The following is a 16,098-nucleotide window of genomic DNA, read 5'->3' as shown; positions in this document are numbered from 1 at the left end:
CACAGCTGGCATGGAGAAGCCACAGACAGGCTAGTGCTCCTGGCCTTGTCTCTGTCAGTCACAAGCAGAGCATTTCTGAATATGAGTGAACAATTCGGAGCCAAGTCAACATAAATTGTAATGCTCTAAAAAAAGAAATCATGCCCTCTTTATTCCTGAAGAGTCCCAAGCACACACTTGGCACTCATCAAACTATGCACAATGACTAATAATCTTCACCACTGGTTTCATTTTAGCTCTGGGTAATTTCTTCCCACAGATAGGCATAGTTAAGGTCCTTCCCTGTGCGCAATTAAGCTGGGCCCATAAGTACATAAATACATACTTTACAACAAGGCTACTACCCCGGATACATAAATATATACTTTATAATAAGGCTACTACCCTGGAATTTGGCTGAAGAATAGGAGTATTGTCTGGAGAATTATCTAACAAGCACATACAGTTTTGCCTTTCATGATCTTTGAAGGTTTTCAAATGTAGCCTTAAATCTCCTTTAAAAACTTGAGTTTATGTTAAAATTACAGAAACTTATCAAGTAGTCATGCAATCTTTGGGGGAATAAATTCATTAAAAATACTGTTCTGCTCCATGTGAGCAACTGAAGCACAAGGGTCTGTGTCTGCTGCATTTTTGGCACCATTTCATGAACCTGAAGGGTGTGCAGGATCTTTTAGAACAGTTTCTGGGCAGGTGAATTCTCCCTCGTCTACTCTGCCACTCTTTTTGGCAGTCTTACCTAGGTAATTTATCTCATTGAGTCTCCTCAAAGGTAGCATTTGAAAACTAAAAAGTTTACCGTGTTTGTTTTTTTGCCAAAAAGCAAAAAGTAAACAAATAAAAATCAAACTTCAAAGTGGAGAAAGAATACTCCTGTCCATCCTCCCCCATTCACTTCTTTTCAAGTACTAATTCATCCTGAATTTCAAATGTACTTTTCTCTGAAAAGCTATGCCAAATACTCTTTAGCAAACTTTTGCATAGAACATGGATATACACACAGAACTTTCAAGTGGAAAGAGACTTCAGAGATTATCTAAGATTGGTTCCCCATGCGGCGAGCAGCTTCTAGCCCACCTTGCCCTTTCCTGACCTTTAGAGCAGAGCCCAGGTGGTTTAAATGATTTGTTCAAGGTCAAGCATCAGAATTAACACTCAGGCCTCCCCACACATCATGCTATTTCCTCCAAAAATTACTTCTCCCCACTGCTCCCCACTTCCACCTCTGCCCAAAAAAGGAGGAAAGAGAGAAGATCCATAAAGTCATAATTAATGATATCCAAAACATGCTTTAAATAAATAAATATAGACATATTTCTGGTATGTGCCGCATGCCTCAATATGCATCCAGCTGTAGAATGATCACAACTAAATAAGCCCAAGAGAAGTTGTGAAGTGCCCAGAATGAGAAAGTGTTGGACTTGCCCTCTTGTTTCAGAGGGTTTCAGTTTATTACTATCTAATAATGCTGGATGGTGTCAGAAAGCACTCAACCCAGGCAGCATATCACAATACGAAATCTCTTCTATGAAACAGAAACGTGGTAATAATTTTCGAAACATCAAAGTCTCTCTGAGTACACGAGATCCTTAAAACATTAAGAACACAATCCTTTGCCCCTCTCTTGCTGTATTTCATGTTAATTTCTTACTCTCAAATATTAACAACTCAATCAAGAAGTCTTCATCATCACCCCCTCACTACTGAAGCATATCATCTAAAAAATTAATTCAAGAACATCAAACTCTTAAAGACAGCACCGGATTAATTAGCACGTGGAACAACAGAAAGTCAACACGCTCAAGTAAATGCACAATTGCTGTTAACCTTCGCTGAAATAATAGGGGAAAGACTATAACTACTTTTAAGGATCATCATCTATTACTTTTAAAACCTGCAGTATATTCTTAATAATAAATGGAACAGCACAATCACTTTTCATACAACATACACACAGTTTTCCAGTCATTTACAATTCACCAGTTACACTCAAAACTCACCCCCCCCAACCGCCCCCCGCCCCACCGCCACACCATCACTTCCACCTTTTATGAAAAGACAACAGTTTTGAGCCACTTAAAACAGAGAGAGAGAGAGAATCCTGGCAGAAAATAATACACAGCTGTGATAATATCGTGTTATTTTAAAATACCACAATATAGTTTTACTTTTAATAATAAAAGATAAAAAAGGAGCGTCTGTGAATAATTAGAGATTGCAGTCTGAAGCCGGTTACAGTCACTGCAATTGATAATAAACTGAAAACCCCTTGAGAGCAGGTAAATGCTTTGCAACCCTGACCCCCTCGCTCTCACATTACTTAACTACCCTGCGGTTCTTGCATTACATCACCATTCAAGCGATTGGTTCCTGCATTTTAACTCTCTCCCTGTCTCCTCCGATTAGGAGCGACACCGCAGCAAAGAAACTTCGCCCGAGTTTGCTCTTTCTCGCTTCGCTTTTTATTTGTGGCCCTTTTGCTCTGGTTGCTTTGGTTTGCTCTGCTTTTTTTTTTTTTCCCCCTTCAACCCGGCCTCTGTTCAACTCATTCAGGTCTCTGTGCTAGAACAAAAACTCTGATCGAAGTGAAAAGAAATGCCTCTTCGGGCAAGAAGAGGAGCGGAGGGGCTGGGGAAAGAGGAGAAGGAAGAAGAGGAGAAACAAAGACGGGCAGAAAGGGAGAAGGGGGAGAAAATGAAGAGGAGGAGGAGGACGAAGGCTCAAAAACAGAAGGCAGCAGGGGCAAAAAAAAAATCTATAAAATCAGGAGAAAAGAAAATAAAATTAAAAACAAACCTCATGGACATCACTGAGGCTGAATTCCCTCCTGAGGTGCAGAACATGAGAGCTCTGGAATGAGTGTGTGTAGAATTTGAGCCAAAGCTTAACTAGCTTGAGTGAGTCATATCCTTCCCATTTGATTCCAGGCCAAGCGATGATGTAATGTGCTGGCCCTTCTTTTGCGCCTAGCTCTGGCTCTCCCTCCGGCTGGGCTCTCGCTCACTTGCTCTCTTTCTCCTGGTCTCGCCCTCCTCCCCCTTCTCCTTTTTAGCTCAATGCTAGTGAAGTCACCATTTAAATCTGGCAGAACTGAAGCAAAAACTTCAATGTAACCAAAACAGCCCCAGGCCGAGTTCCAGACTCAGAGAGCCTTCGTGGTGCACTTGCCCTTAGAAACGGGTAAACAAAGGGGGAAACAGTGCCGCTGGGGATGGCCCTACAGCTGCCATCAGAGAGCTCCAAGAGGGACCCGGAGTTCTGCAGGCAGGGGTCAGCTGGTTCTGCTGAAAAAAAAAAAAGAGTGCCCTGTGTTTGGAGAAAGGGAAATAACATCAAGACACGTGTAGAGATGGGGAAGCAGGGAGTGAAAGACGGCCGGTTGGAAGGTCTGAGTGTTAAAAACCAACCTCAGTTAGCAGCTTGGGCTTTGGTTCAGAACCAGGTGACAGGGTTTCCATCGCCCAGGGCTCTTTTTTCCTGGAGCTGGATGGGATTTTCTGTTGCTGAATGCCAACCGCCACCCCTCCGGAGAGTTCTCGCATCTGACCTCCCTGTCAGCAAGGGCAAAACCACTTCTGGTCCAAACATGTGCCCGTGTCTGGAGCCACCAAGGGCTGTGAAATCAGTCACTTCTCCCTTGTCCCCTATGGGTCACCCTGTCATGTGCTAAAGGAAAAAGACCCCAGCCACAGGACACAACACTTGCCTTTCTGAGATCAGCACTCCACTCTCAGGTAAACCTTCCAAAGGAGAGGGAAGGAAGACAAGTCCCCCCTTAAAATCAAAGACAGGCTGTGCCCCCACAACTCAACTCGCTGGAGGGGGTGCTGGTGCGGGTGGAGCCGTCTGTGACTTTAAAGAGGAGAACAGACAGTATGTGTGTCTCTTTTTTAATTACAGAGTGAGGAAAAACAGCCTGGGGAGGTGGGGGCAGTCAAGCATGATCCTTCACAAATGACAGTGAAGCCCTTTTAATGGCTGAATTCTACCCCTCACTTCACACCTCCCCACTCAGGGTTCCACCAGGACAACACTCCAGACACTTCTCTACTCTATTAACAGGGCTTTTTAACCCCATCGTCTCTCCGTTTTGCTATTTCTCCTTACCCTTCATGCTTCCTTCAAAAAGAAAAAAGTAACATGAAAATGGGAAGTTCGCTAGGATTTTTTTTTTTTTTTTTTAAATACCACAAAAGCAGAAGAAAGGCATGAAGCTGCAATTTTTTTTTTTTTCCTTTTCCGAAAATGACCATGGCTTGTGCTACAGTCTATTGCCCCTAAAGCCTTTTGTGGCCAATGAATCAGGTAGATAAGACAAACATTTGTCTCTTTGCACGTTGCAAAGCAGAGAGGAACTTGACTTCTAAACTCTGTTTTTGGAGGAATCTCTCGGCTTATTAAAGATGTCCACTGATGGAGGTCAGGGATATTCATCTGAAGCCCCTGGAATTTAAATCACAGCTTCAGGGAGTGTCGCTGTACTCAGGGTGAAGAGTTAAAAAGCAATATTTGCCCAAGGGTCTCCAGGACCCTGGGGGTTGGGGTGGGGAAGCGCTTTCTCCAGCAGGCTGCCCTTTGGTTTGACATCCTCAATTGATGCCGATGCCACAGTGGCTCCGAGTGACACCTTTATCAAGGCAGGCAGCTCTGAATTAGAGGTGATCAGCCATAATTACAGCTGGCGCCACTGAAGCCTGTGGCCTGACAGCGGCAAATGTGGTTGTTATAAAGTTTGGTCCACCATGTCAGTGGCCTGTATAACTCATTTACGTCTGACTTGCCAAGCAGCCATTGATTTTTTCTTCTGCTGAGGAGAATAAATAAAACAAAATTTTCAATAGCTTCTACAAGCCTTTACACTTCAAGGCAGGTTGGCAAGATTTTGTATAAACTACTTTTTTCTTTTTTAAATGAGCCATTGACCATCTTGGTTAATATCAAGCTATGGACTTTCACTTTCCCTTCCCTACCCCCTAAATCTCCCCTCCCCACTTTACTTTTCTTATTAAAATGTTTTCTTTATGTTATTATTTTTAGTACAAAATGGATATGTGGTAGAGTTTTCCAAATTTACATCTTTTTGTAAGCTCAATGGGAAAATGTTCTCTGCAGGATTTTTCTTACACCATATTACAGGGGCTGGGTGAATCCACTAGATACCAGGCTTCTGCGGTTTTTCAGTGACATAGGCAAAAGGGACCCTGTGCTTTAAATAGAGGTGATGTAAAGATGGCTTTCCAGTGCCTTGCTTGGGAAGTAACAAAGGAGATGATCGCTTCGGCCAATGCCAGGCACGGACCTCAGATGAGGCCCACCAGCATCATTGCTTCTACCAGGAGGAGCAAGAGAACAAGAGGTTTGAAGGCGGCCAGTGTGCCTCTGATCAGGGAGTGAAATCGCCAATGGGTACAGTGTTTCTAAAACCCAGACAAATGCCAAGGACCCAGAAATGTCTGTGTCTGATGATGATGCCATTAAGCCACCAATGTGTCAGAACACTTCCACATCCCAATAAAACAACTTTGGAGTGCTGGCCTGAATTGAAATCAATTTCAGAGTTCAAAGGGTCTGAATATTTATATTTGCACTTGTTGTTCAGGACGTAAGTATTCCCTCCTGCCCCTTCCAAATCAGGCATTCCACTGGCTGCTGGGTGCCTCCCCACTTGAAAAGAAGCCCTACTTTCCCATTTTCCTTCCTGTGTGCAGCTAAAGAGAGATAAGATGCTGTTCCCAAAACAAAATTCCCCTCTGACTCAAGAGATTCCTTTTTCACCCATTTGGCCTTCTCCCCTACCCCATGTCCTAGCTGCTCCTCTGAAGAAGGGGGGCTTCATAGATAGAAGTCATAAGATGCTGTAATTCCAGAGGGAGGCTTCTTAGAAGTAGCCCCCGGCCAACAGGCTAGGTCTCCAGATTAGCTGGCTTGCTCAGGAATGCTTACAACACCCTCCTTTGCAGAGCGTGTCATCCTTGGGGAGAGGGTGGTGGGTACCGCGCAGCTGTTCGGTGTAACTCACTCACACACTCCCAGCTCCTGATGAAATGTTCGGCTCCGAAGAAGTGGAAACCTTTGAGATTTGAGCTCAGAGTTCAGAATGCTTTTGGACTCTTTCCAAACAACCCAATAGAAGAGACACAACTTGGATTGCAGGGATGGAGGGGCTCAACAGCCGACTAGAGTAGACTTTTTGTGTGCCTGGGTGAATTTCTGAGTTCAGACACGTTATGAGAAATACAGCAAATATAAGAAACAATGGAGATCCTTCCTAGAGAGAGCTGGGGTTTTTTTGTTTTGTTTTGCTTTTCCCCCCTCTTTTAGGTTTGAATTTATTCTCCTCAAGGAAAAGCATATCATCTTCTTTCAAACATTGTTTTTAAAATTTAACCCAAGATTTCTACAGTCCCAGTGGAGTTTGAAGGGCCAGATAATTTCAGAGTTAAATAAGCCGTAATGACTATCACATGTACCCAGCCATAAACCTAGTATTAAAAATTATTCAGAAAAAAGTGGCATCTCTTCCTTTTTTAATTTACAATAACCATTCAGGTGGTTTTCTAAGGCCTCCTTTGCAAATTGCTTCCAGTGAACCCTCTGGTCACAGACCACTGCACACCCACATGGTGTCATTCAGCATTCCCTTCAACTTGGGTGTCCCGTGTTTTCACAGTGGACAGAGGATGAGGGGCCGCCTAGGTGACCCGGTGCAGCATGCATCCTGAACCATGTGCAAGCAGGATTCGCTGGCTTAAATTGTCAGCCCCGCTGAAGTCAGCTCCAGGTGCTCCCAGAGAGAAGACAGGCGAGTGATCTGCCCTTGGTGACTCCTGTCGTGTAACTACTGCACCTCCTATACCCCAACCCTGGTTCTAAGTACCCTTAGGCAATTCACTAGCCTTTCCTGTGTCAAAACCTATTTGTAATTCACGGATGTGGTAATGCTGAATATGTCTCAAACAAAGGAATGAATTTATAATGGTGGAGGCATCAGGAAACTTTTGGGGATAGATATTAACAAGTCACAACAGCCGTTTGATTAGCCCTAAAATAATATCAATTCTGCTTCCAATAGTGTTTTTTCTCTAACTTCTTAAAATGTGCAAGTCATTGTATCACTTAAACCTAAACCAATGTCTGAAAGACAGTTGACACTCCTGGAATATTTGTTGAATAAACGAATATGTGAATGAATGAATACAATCCTCAGCTCTGGCATTATCTTTTCCACGGTCTCCTTGCTGGGCTACCAGGCTGGTGTAGGGGTGGCCATTACTCTGTGCTCCTTTGGCATCCTGAAGCAGATTCTATCCCAGCAATAAGCCAACTATGGAGAGGATCTCTTCGTGCTTGTCTTCTTCAGCAGCCATTTGCTCCTCCAAGACAGAGACTGTGCTATTTGTCTTTCTCTCCCTAGCACCTAGCACCTGGCCCATACATAGTAGGTCCCTAAGAAATGTAACTGAGGCTGGGCGTAGTGGCATACATCTATAGTCCTGCTACTGGGGCTGAGGTGGGAGGCTGAGGTGGGAGGATCACTTGAGCCCAGGAGTTCGAGACTACAGTGAGGCATGATCGCACCACTGCACTCCAGGCTGGGAGACAGAGCAAGATTCTGTCTCTAATAATGATAACGATGATGATAATAATAGTAATAAATTAATTAAAGAAAAAGAAATGTAACTGAGCCTGAACTAGTAGCAACACAGACTGCTCCGTCTTCCCTGAATATATTCCCTCCTGAAAGTTCTTTTTCCTGTTTGTATTATTGCTCACACTTTTTCTGCAGCTTCCTTAGGATCTGAAGCATCTAGAAAACCTAGAATAAGAAAATCCTAGGAAATCTACTGGTCGGCCTTCTCCATCCCTGCACTATACCTTTTCTCCCTGGAGGGCTTCAGATTCCTCTTGCTCCCCTTTTCTTGGACCCCCACAGCAGGGATGGCAGAATGAGCACTAAGTGGTTGATGTCAGAGCAGTTGATCCTAGGCTATTGTCACCAGCTTCCTACATGAGGCATCCAGGGAAATTGGAACTTGAGGTGAGAGCAGCTAAATATTCTCCTGTTGGGACTTCTTGCATGGTTGTTGAGGTGCCCTTAAAAAAGAGACACTGCCTCCAGGACTTTTTCATGTCCAAAGAAAGGTCATGTCAGTTCTAACCAATCTCTATGACTAGAGTGGGAACTACAGGAAGAACTCAAATAATGGTGGGGGACAGGAGGTCCAATTTTTTTTTTTTTTTTTTTTTTTTTTTTGAGATAGGGTGATATAGGGTCTTGCTTTGTTGCCTAGGCTGGAGTGCAGTGGCATTTCAGCTCACCGTAGCCTTGACCTCCTGGGCTCAAGCGATTCCCCGACCTTGGCCTTCTGAGTAGCTGGAACTACAGGTGTGCACCACCATGCTTGGCTAATTTTGTTTACTTTTTGTAGAGACAAAGTCTACCTATGTTGCCTAGGCTGGTCTCGAACTCTTGGACCCAAGCGATCCTCCCAGTTTGGCCTTCCAAAGTGCTGGGATTACCGGTGTGAGCCATAGTGCCCAGCCAAGGAGGTCCAAACTTTTGTGGGTAAAAGTTTATATAGGATTGGAGCCTAACGATGTTATCAGACTAACTACACTGAATTCATGTTCTGGTGTGAGTGGAGCCAAGACAAGGCATAGTAGCTGATCAAGACTGGCTCAGAGCAGCTATGCTTGGGAGAGGTGGACAACCCAACTGATGATGTGGGAGAAAGAGGCCTTTCCTGGATGCTCTATGGGGAACCTCGGTTAAAGGAAGTTATCAACCAAATTCCTCGTTTCCCCTTTGACCAAGTGTGGTGACTGGACCAGTCCAGGTTGAAGCAAGTGAGGTGCCTAGGGTGCAAAATTTAAGGAGGTGCTCACTCTCAGGGGCAGGTCTGCAATTGTCCAACTCTGAAAATAATTGCCCAACCCTGAAAATAATTGCCCCTTTAAATGTTGAGCCGTAGGGGGCTCATTTGTGCCCCTTGGTCCAAGCCTTGTTTGGAGATGATTTTCTACTCTCTGTGTACTCATGAGCATTGATAGGGTTAGTAGAATAATATCAGGTGAAGCTCTGGGCCTGCCTGGCTCTTTGGGGAGATGGGGAATGATGCCTGCAACAGACTAGACTCTTCCTTAGAGTGTCAACTTTCATCAGTCTTTCCTTCTTCTCAATTAGCCACTGTGAGCTGAGAGTTGAACTAAAAGTTGTCTGATACCAAAGTTGGGAATGCGACCATTCGCTGCTTTGTACTGGTACACTAATACCTTTTATAATCCAGGTGTTCCTCATGACCTGGGTTAATTCATGTGTCCAGAAGCAAGCACTGCTATTGGCCCTGGAATCAGGAGAGGCAATGTGGGAAGATGACGGTCTTAGGAACATCATGATTCTGACCAGGGAGATTTTCCAAGGGATGAGGGTTGGAGTAGAGGCAGAGAAGAATAGAGCATTTTTAAGGCATAACATCAAAGAGTAAGAAACACAGAAGGTCACTTCCCTCAGGTCCTAAGAGGGCCTTACACTGCTCACCTGGTCTTCGTCCCCTCCCTTTTCCACCCTGAAATCTCATCAGGGGCCACACTCTGAGCCAAACCTGCAAAGTCAATGCCTGCCCCTTTCCTGGAACCCCCAAGCTGCTGGTTTCCGACGCTCCCCTGGTGGGTCTCCCCATTTCACAGAGAGGAAAACTTGGGACTGCCAGAAGCTGACCCTCATTCACTGAGAATTTTTATCTGGAAAAGCAGTTCACGGGGACTTTCAAAATCAGTGGAAAATTGTTGTCCCTTTGCACGTGATAAATTCAAAACACTGCAGTATCTACTTTCTGAATATTCTCCCTCTGTCTCCCCTCAGCACTTTGCAATTCCACATAAAGACCCTCAGAAAAGGATTACTTACGTATCTATAGGATAACCCTGAAAATATACTCTGCTGGCTGTTTTCATTGTTAAAACATGTTTAAATGAAAAAAAAAAAAAAAAAAAAAAAGAACTACAAAAGTAAGAATGAGTTTGAAGAGGTTTTGAAGGTATTACAAATAAAAAGGCAGGCTTAAACTAAGGAATTGTATTTGTGGTTTCATTTCTTTCCACAAGGATTCCAGCTGTAGAGCTCTGTGTCTATTTAATAACTGACCTTCTCTTACACTGAGCAGAGAAGTTCACCAGCACTGATTTATTAAGAGGGTTTCTGCAAGGAGAATTCGCCCTCCAACACTTTTGCCCGGAGGGGATGAGAAGAATTTTTTTTTAAACCCCAAACATGAAGCTCTTGGGTCTTCCAAATGAAATTATCTATGTTTTTATTAACTGGGCCCCTGAGTTAAAAAGTTGGTTTTGATAAGGGTGAATAAATGAAAGAGAAAACTGCTGACATAATATTTTGGTTTCCAAACCCACTTCCACATTCTACTGTCCCTCTCAGGCCCGTACATGACTGTGGTTTCTCTATTTACACCAGAATCCTGGAGAGAAAGGTGCAGTTAATCCTGCTTTATGCTAAAATTCAGCTCTAAACTTTAATAAAATGATCATAGTGACTCTTTTAAACGCTTTGGTATAAGTTTTGATTTTTCTAGACATGGAGTACTATATGATTTAGACATAATGCAGGCTTGTCTTTTCCTTTTATTTTATTTTTTTTGAGCAGAGTCTCACTCTGTCATCCAGGCTGGAGTGTAGTGGTGCCGTCTTGGCTCACTGCAACCTCTGCCTCCTGGGTTCAAGCAATTCTCCCACCTCAGCCCCCCAAGTACCTGGGACTACAGGCACACACCACCACACCCAGCTAATTCTTGCATTCTTAGTAGAGACAGGGTTTCGCTCTGTGGGCCAGGCTGGTCTTGAACTCCTGACCTCAAGTGATCCACCCGCCTTGGGTGGATCCCAAAGTGCTGGGATTATAGGCGTGAGCCACCCCACCCAGCCACTTTTCCATTCTTATAAGAGGAAAAGTAGATATTATGATGTCCAAGGGGATTTATAGATTTAGGAGTAAAAAGATCCTACATTTCTCATTTCTTACAAAGTTAAGAATTCTTCCTTTATTAATAGAAATAGAAATGGGAAGGAAAATGAGATTCATGCACTGTCTGGGTCAATCCCAGTGCCCTTTCTTTAGAGATGGGGTCTCACTGCATTGCCCAGGATGGAGTGAAGTGGCTGTTCACATGCACAGTCATAGCTCTCTGTAGCCTCAAACTCCTGAGCTCAAATTATATTCGCACCTTAGCCTCCCACATAGCTGGAACTACCGGTATGTACCACCACATCTGGCGAATTCTTTTCTTTTAGCACCCACACAAACTGGAAAGCAGGCATTTAAGCTGGTGTTAGAACATACTTTTCTTGGGCAATAATCCTCCTTGAAAAAATCTAATGAACACTCTGACTCCTCCTTTTAACCATGGACCCCAGGTTAAAAACCCCCAAGAGAAAAAGCATGCTCACTTTGTGCTAAACTTCAAGCTATGCTCTTTCACAGGTAAAGAAAAGCAGGCACAAATAAATGAATCTCAATCCCTGACCCTTGGCCCGGCACTCAAACCAGCAAACATCAGTCAGTGGTTCTCAGATGTGGTGTGCCTGAGTATGTCTGGGGAATAGATTAAAATGCAGGTCTCCAGGTATTACCTTGGAGATTATATAGGTCAAGGTGGGGATTTATTTCTGTGGTGCTATGACAGAATATGTATATTTAAGCAAAACTCCCCAGAGATTTTGATGCTAGTGATCCATAGTCCACACTTCTAGGTGGTCATCCTATGGTCATGGAAATTTTATAAATTAATTAAGTTGATAAAGTAAGTGAAAAAAATGTATAAATACATGTGTATGTCTCTGCCCTCCATGCTCTAAAGGAGCTGTGATTTCCTGTCCCCTCTTCTATTTTAAGGTAAAAAGTATACAGTAATCTGTCCTAAAGTGATCAAGCCTTTAGACATTGGCTATAGTGGCTTTTCCAAAACAGGATGCCCACAGTGGATGGAAAGAAAACATCTGCGTTCGCAGTAACATAACACCCATCTGAACAGTCTATGGCATTATGGTCTCCAGGACCCATGATAAGATTAGGGTTTCCTGTGGCTAGTTTTGCAAGACATTTCTCTTCTGTGTTTACTATCAACATTTCCCGATGTTTATTTTGCAATATTCCTAGTCTCCTAAGGTGACAATCATGAGGAGGGTGTGCTGGGATGGGGGAAGGGATACCAGTGGTAACTGAGAAGTCCATTACAGGGTACCCATCTACCACGACTCTGGCATACCTTGATTGTCCTCTTGAACTTTAGTTACATATCAACAGTGGTCTCTGGATACGAATGATTGCACAGGGTTTCCTTCTCTGGGTTTCTTCACCCATCACCCTCCCAAAAGGATGTTAACAATGTTTTTCAAAAGTCTTGAATTTGTAGGCTTGTAAAGAGCCACAGCACTTGAGAGGAGAAAATGCCAGTCTATCCACAGACCCAAAAACACGAGTGACCCAGGAAGGGGAATGAGGATCACGACCTGTGAGTCATCAAGGGCTGCATCTCCTGCTAAGTGGAAATTAAGTGTCTGAATTACAATGAGACTCCTACATAATTTCTATTTGACCAACTCTTTGTCATATTAATACTGTCACAGCGCCACAGAAGCAGCCACGGAGACAGACACCACACACACAAGCCCAGGGAATAGACAAAGTGAAAAACCTGGGTAGGTGCTGAATGTCTGGGAAAATACTAACAATAATAATGCAGTAATCTGTGTGTAGATTTGGACGAAGAGGCAGTGAACCTGAAAAGTAATGATAGTTATGATGAAAGCAAGGAGGCCTCCTACCTAGTTCTTTGGTCACGTACTATCTTCTAGCCTAGGGCCACCAAGCCTATTTCATCCTGACCCTTGCTGGAGATTTTTACACCCCCTTACTCAGAGAAGCTTTGTGTTGACAGAAGAAGAGACCCTCCAAGACATGGAGAATGAAGAGACAGTGATTGTTAGGAATGACACAAATCTCTGAATGAATTAGCTTTGGGGCAGTAATCCTCTTTAAAATTCTAGAGACTTTCAGAAATAAATAAGCTATAAAAAAGCCTGTAAGTCACCCTTTCCATTTGGTAAAAATGTCCTTGGTGTTGACTTCTTGTAGGCGAACCCAGAGTCTTCCTCATCTCAAATCTGCATTGCCATCATATGCATCAGCATGTGAGCACCTTATCCCAAGCTGAAATAGGATCCACGCTGCACTATTTTGCAAGGGTAGGTGGTTTTGAGTCTAGAAGGCCCCATAACTCAGTCTGAGGCAGTTCCGTCTTAATTTGTCAAAGTTTCTGTTATTTTAACAAAGGCTATTTGGTGTTACTTGATCCCTCCTGGCCTGGCCAAACCTCAGCACAATTGAGATCCTTTTGTTTCTCTCTCGTCTCCCCTTTCACTACCTCTCTCTATATTTCCTGATACCCTCTTCTTCCTAACTGGTTTCAAGTCATCTCACAAAAGACTTTAGCTGAGAAAGACAAATTATCCTTATTTCATATGCTGATAGCACAGGGAAAACCAAAGTCATAAGTTCTTAAGGTGGGCTCTGAGACACCAGGACAAAAGATGCTGCGGACTGTGTTTTGTACAAGGATGCTGTTGAGTCCTTGGCTCTGTTTCAGAGACACAGGAGAACACAAAACAAACAAGATGTCAGACCTCAGGGAACCAGCATTCTAATGGGTCGAAGGAGATAATCAACAAGAAAACAAGCAAATACTCTTATTTTAGATCGTGATAATGGCTACAAAGAAAATAAAACATGGTGATGACAGGGAGCATTGGATGTGGTGAAGACTTTTAGATCAAATATTTAGGGAACTCCCCTCCAAAGAGATGACATTTTACCTGAGCACTGATTAGTGAGAAGGAGCCAGGTATGGCTATAGGGAAGAGGTATACAGAGAGAACCACGTAGATAAATACCCTAAGGCAGGAAGGAAATTGGTGTGTTTCAGGCAGGAAAAGAAAGAAGACCTTGGAGGGAAGGAGAAAGAGAGGGAAAAGAGATAACCTGGGAGAGGTAGGTGGAGTCTTGCAAGTCACTACAGAGTTTCTATTTTATTTTAATTGTTGAGAAAAAGCCATTGGAAAGTCTAAAGAAGGGACTAGCATAATCTGATTTTTATTTTAAGAAAATTGCATTAATTGCTGTGTGGAGAACAGACTGTCAGAGGGAAAGAATTGGAGACTGGACAACAGGTAAGATATTTTGCAACAGTCTGGATGAGTAGTCATACAGGCTTGTGCCAACTGTGGTGAAGACGACTGTGATCACATGTGGTTTGAAAACATCAAGAGTTTTGTTTTGGACATACAGGTGGAGCAATCAGGAGAACAGAGGGGTAGGAACGTCTGAGCTCAGCAAGTCGGTCAGTGCTGAACACATCCAACGGGAATCAATTCTGATTGACTTTCTTTAAAACCATAGGCGGAGTAAATCTCAGAAATGAGTCATGTAGGATACTCTCATAGTAAGAGGTGGGCAGAGAAGGATTAGCCAGTGAGCTGGGAGGAAAACCAGGAAGGGGGACAGGAAAGAGTCCTGGAAGCCAATGTCAGTACAATAGTCACTTCAGATGACTCCAAAGTACACATTTGTTAGACATCAACTATTCAGTAGCTCCTGTAGCTGGGTTCTGCTCAGGAAGGAGATTAAAAGTCAACTCACTCTCAGCTGAGGGGGAGAATAGTCCTCCTTTTACCTAACCCCTTCCTGCAAACACTCCATCCCTTTTCCCTATGGTTGAAAATATCAAGAAAGGGACTCTCGTAATGCAGAAAATTTGAAGATCTTGTTTGCAGGCAAGAAAAGATAAAGAACTTAAAAAAAAATCTACCTGGGTCCAAAAGCTTTTAAATACCCTGCTGCCTATGCCCCCTGTCCTTTTACCATCGATTCTCTTCGGGGAGTTAAAACACTGCTCTAACACCTAAATAAATATATGTAGTTTTCATATGCAAGATATAAACTGGTTGGGCATGGCGGCCACACCTGTGATCCCGGCACTTTGGGAGGCTGAGGTGGGCAGACTCCTTGGGCCCAGTAGTTCGAGACCAGCCTGGCCAACATGAAGAGACTCTGTCTCTACAAAAAATACAAAAATTAGTTGAGTGTGGTTGTGGTGTACACCTGTAGTCTCAGCTACTTGGGAGGCTGAGCGGGGAGGATCACTTGAGCCTAGGTAGGTGGAGGTTGCAGTGAGCCGAGATCACACCACTGTATTCCAGCCTGGGCAGCAGAGCGAGACTCAAAAAAAAAAAAAAAAAGGAAAAAAAAAAGAGAGATAAACTTCATGTCAACACAGGCTCTGCTTTATTCATTACCACTTTTGAAACTTGGCAAAAATGATAAAATTAAAATTGCTCATGGACATGAGAGGTAGACCTTCTTTAGTTTCCAAGTTTAGAGAGTAAGATGAAAAAGAGAATCATAAAGCATGTTTTAAAGCAATGCACTTTATTAATGTATGCGATTTTAAGACTTCTATGACATTTCTCACTTTGAGAGGCTCCCAGGGCAGTTTGGGAATGTGGGCTGCCCAGTGGGTTCTAAGAGCTGCTTTCCAGGGGACCATAGGAGCAGATGTTTTCTGGATTTTTCTCCATCTGTGAAACAGGTATCCTGGGACAGGTTTTAATGTGGGGAGGTCCTTTTAGAATGTGTGATGATAGCCATTGTATTAGACCCAAGAGGCCCTGGGTATAAAAACGAAAGGAAAGATTTGAGAAATTCAGCATCCCAGATTGCAAACACCAATTAATACATTTTAAGATTTAAAAGCTAAGTTGTGGATGTTTCTGAAAATCCTTGTATTTCCTCTGGGTAAATCCAAATTTTGCTCAACAGTAGTGGCACTGGGTTAAATCAATCTTTCCCTCCCCAGAACATGGCCTACACTGACTTAGAAAAGGGCAGCAATAGAGGTAAGGTATGGGGCAGGTGGTTTCTGGGGTCCGGGGGAGCTTAAGGTAATCTAAGAGGCCAAATGCTATAATGGTTACTTCAAATTTAGGGAGAAAGAACAGGAAAATATCCTAAAAATTTCTAAGTACTTTGTTAAC

The 16,098-nt window shown here is 43.3% G+C and overlaps 1 protein-coding gene across 4 annotated transcripts in view; it reads right to left on the bottom strand.

The window, feature by feature from the left end:
- CREB5 (cAMP responsive element binding protein 5) overlaps nt 1–16,098 on the bottom strand; it is a 416,185-nt gene that overhangs the window by 135,856 nt on the left and 264,231 nt on the right. The window contains exon 1 of one of the 4 annotated variants that reach the window (XM_050783195.1): nt 2,797–3,052. The exons of the other annotated variants lie outside the window; for them this stretch is intronic. Within the exon in view, the coding sequence (XP_050639152.1) occupies nt 2,797–2,843 (47 nt within the window). The 5' untranslated portion in view covers nt 2,844–3,052. Of the gene's footprint in view, nt 1–2,796; nt 3,053–16,098 lie in introns of those variants that run through there. 4 annotated transcript variants of the gene reach the window in all.

This window comes from Macaca thibetana, chromosome 3 (assembly GCF_024542745.1).
Source record: "Macaca thibetana thibetana isolate TM-01 chromosome 3, ASM2454274v1, whole genome shotgun sequence".
NCBI classification, from domain to species: Eukaryota; Metazoa; Chordata; class Mammalia; order Primates; family Cercopithecidae; genus Macaca; species Macaca thibetana.
The sequence above is the reverse complement of the archived record's forward strand: the minus strand, read 5'-3'. Positions and strand labels throughout refer to the sequence as shown.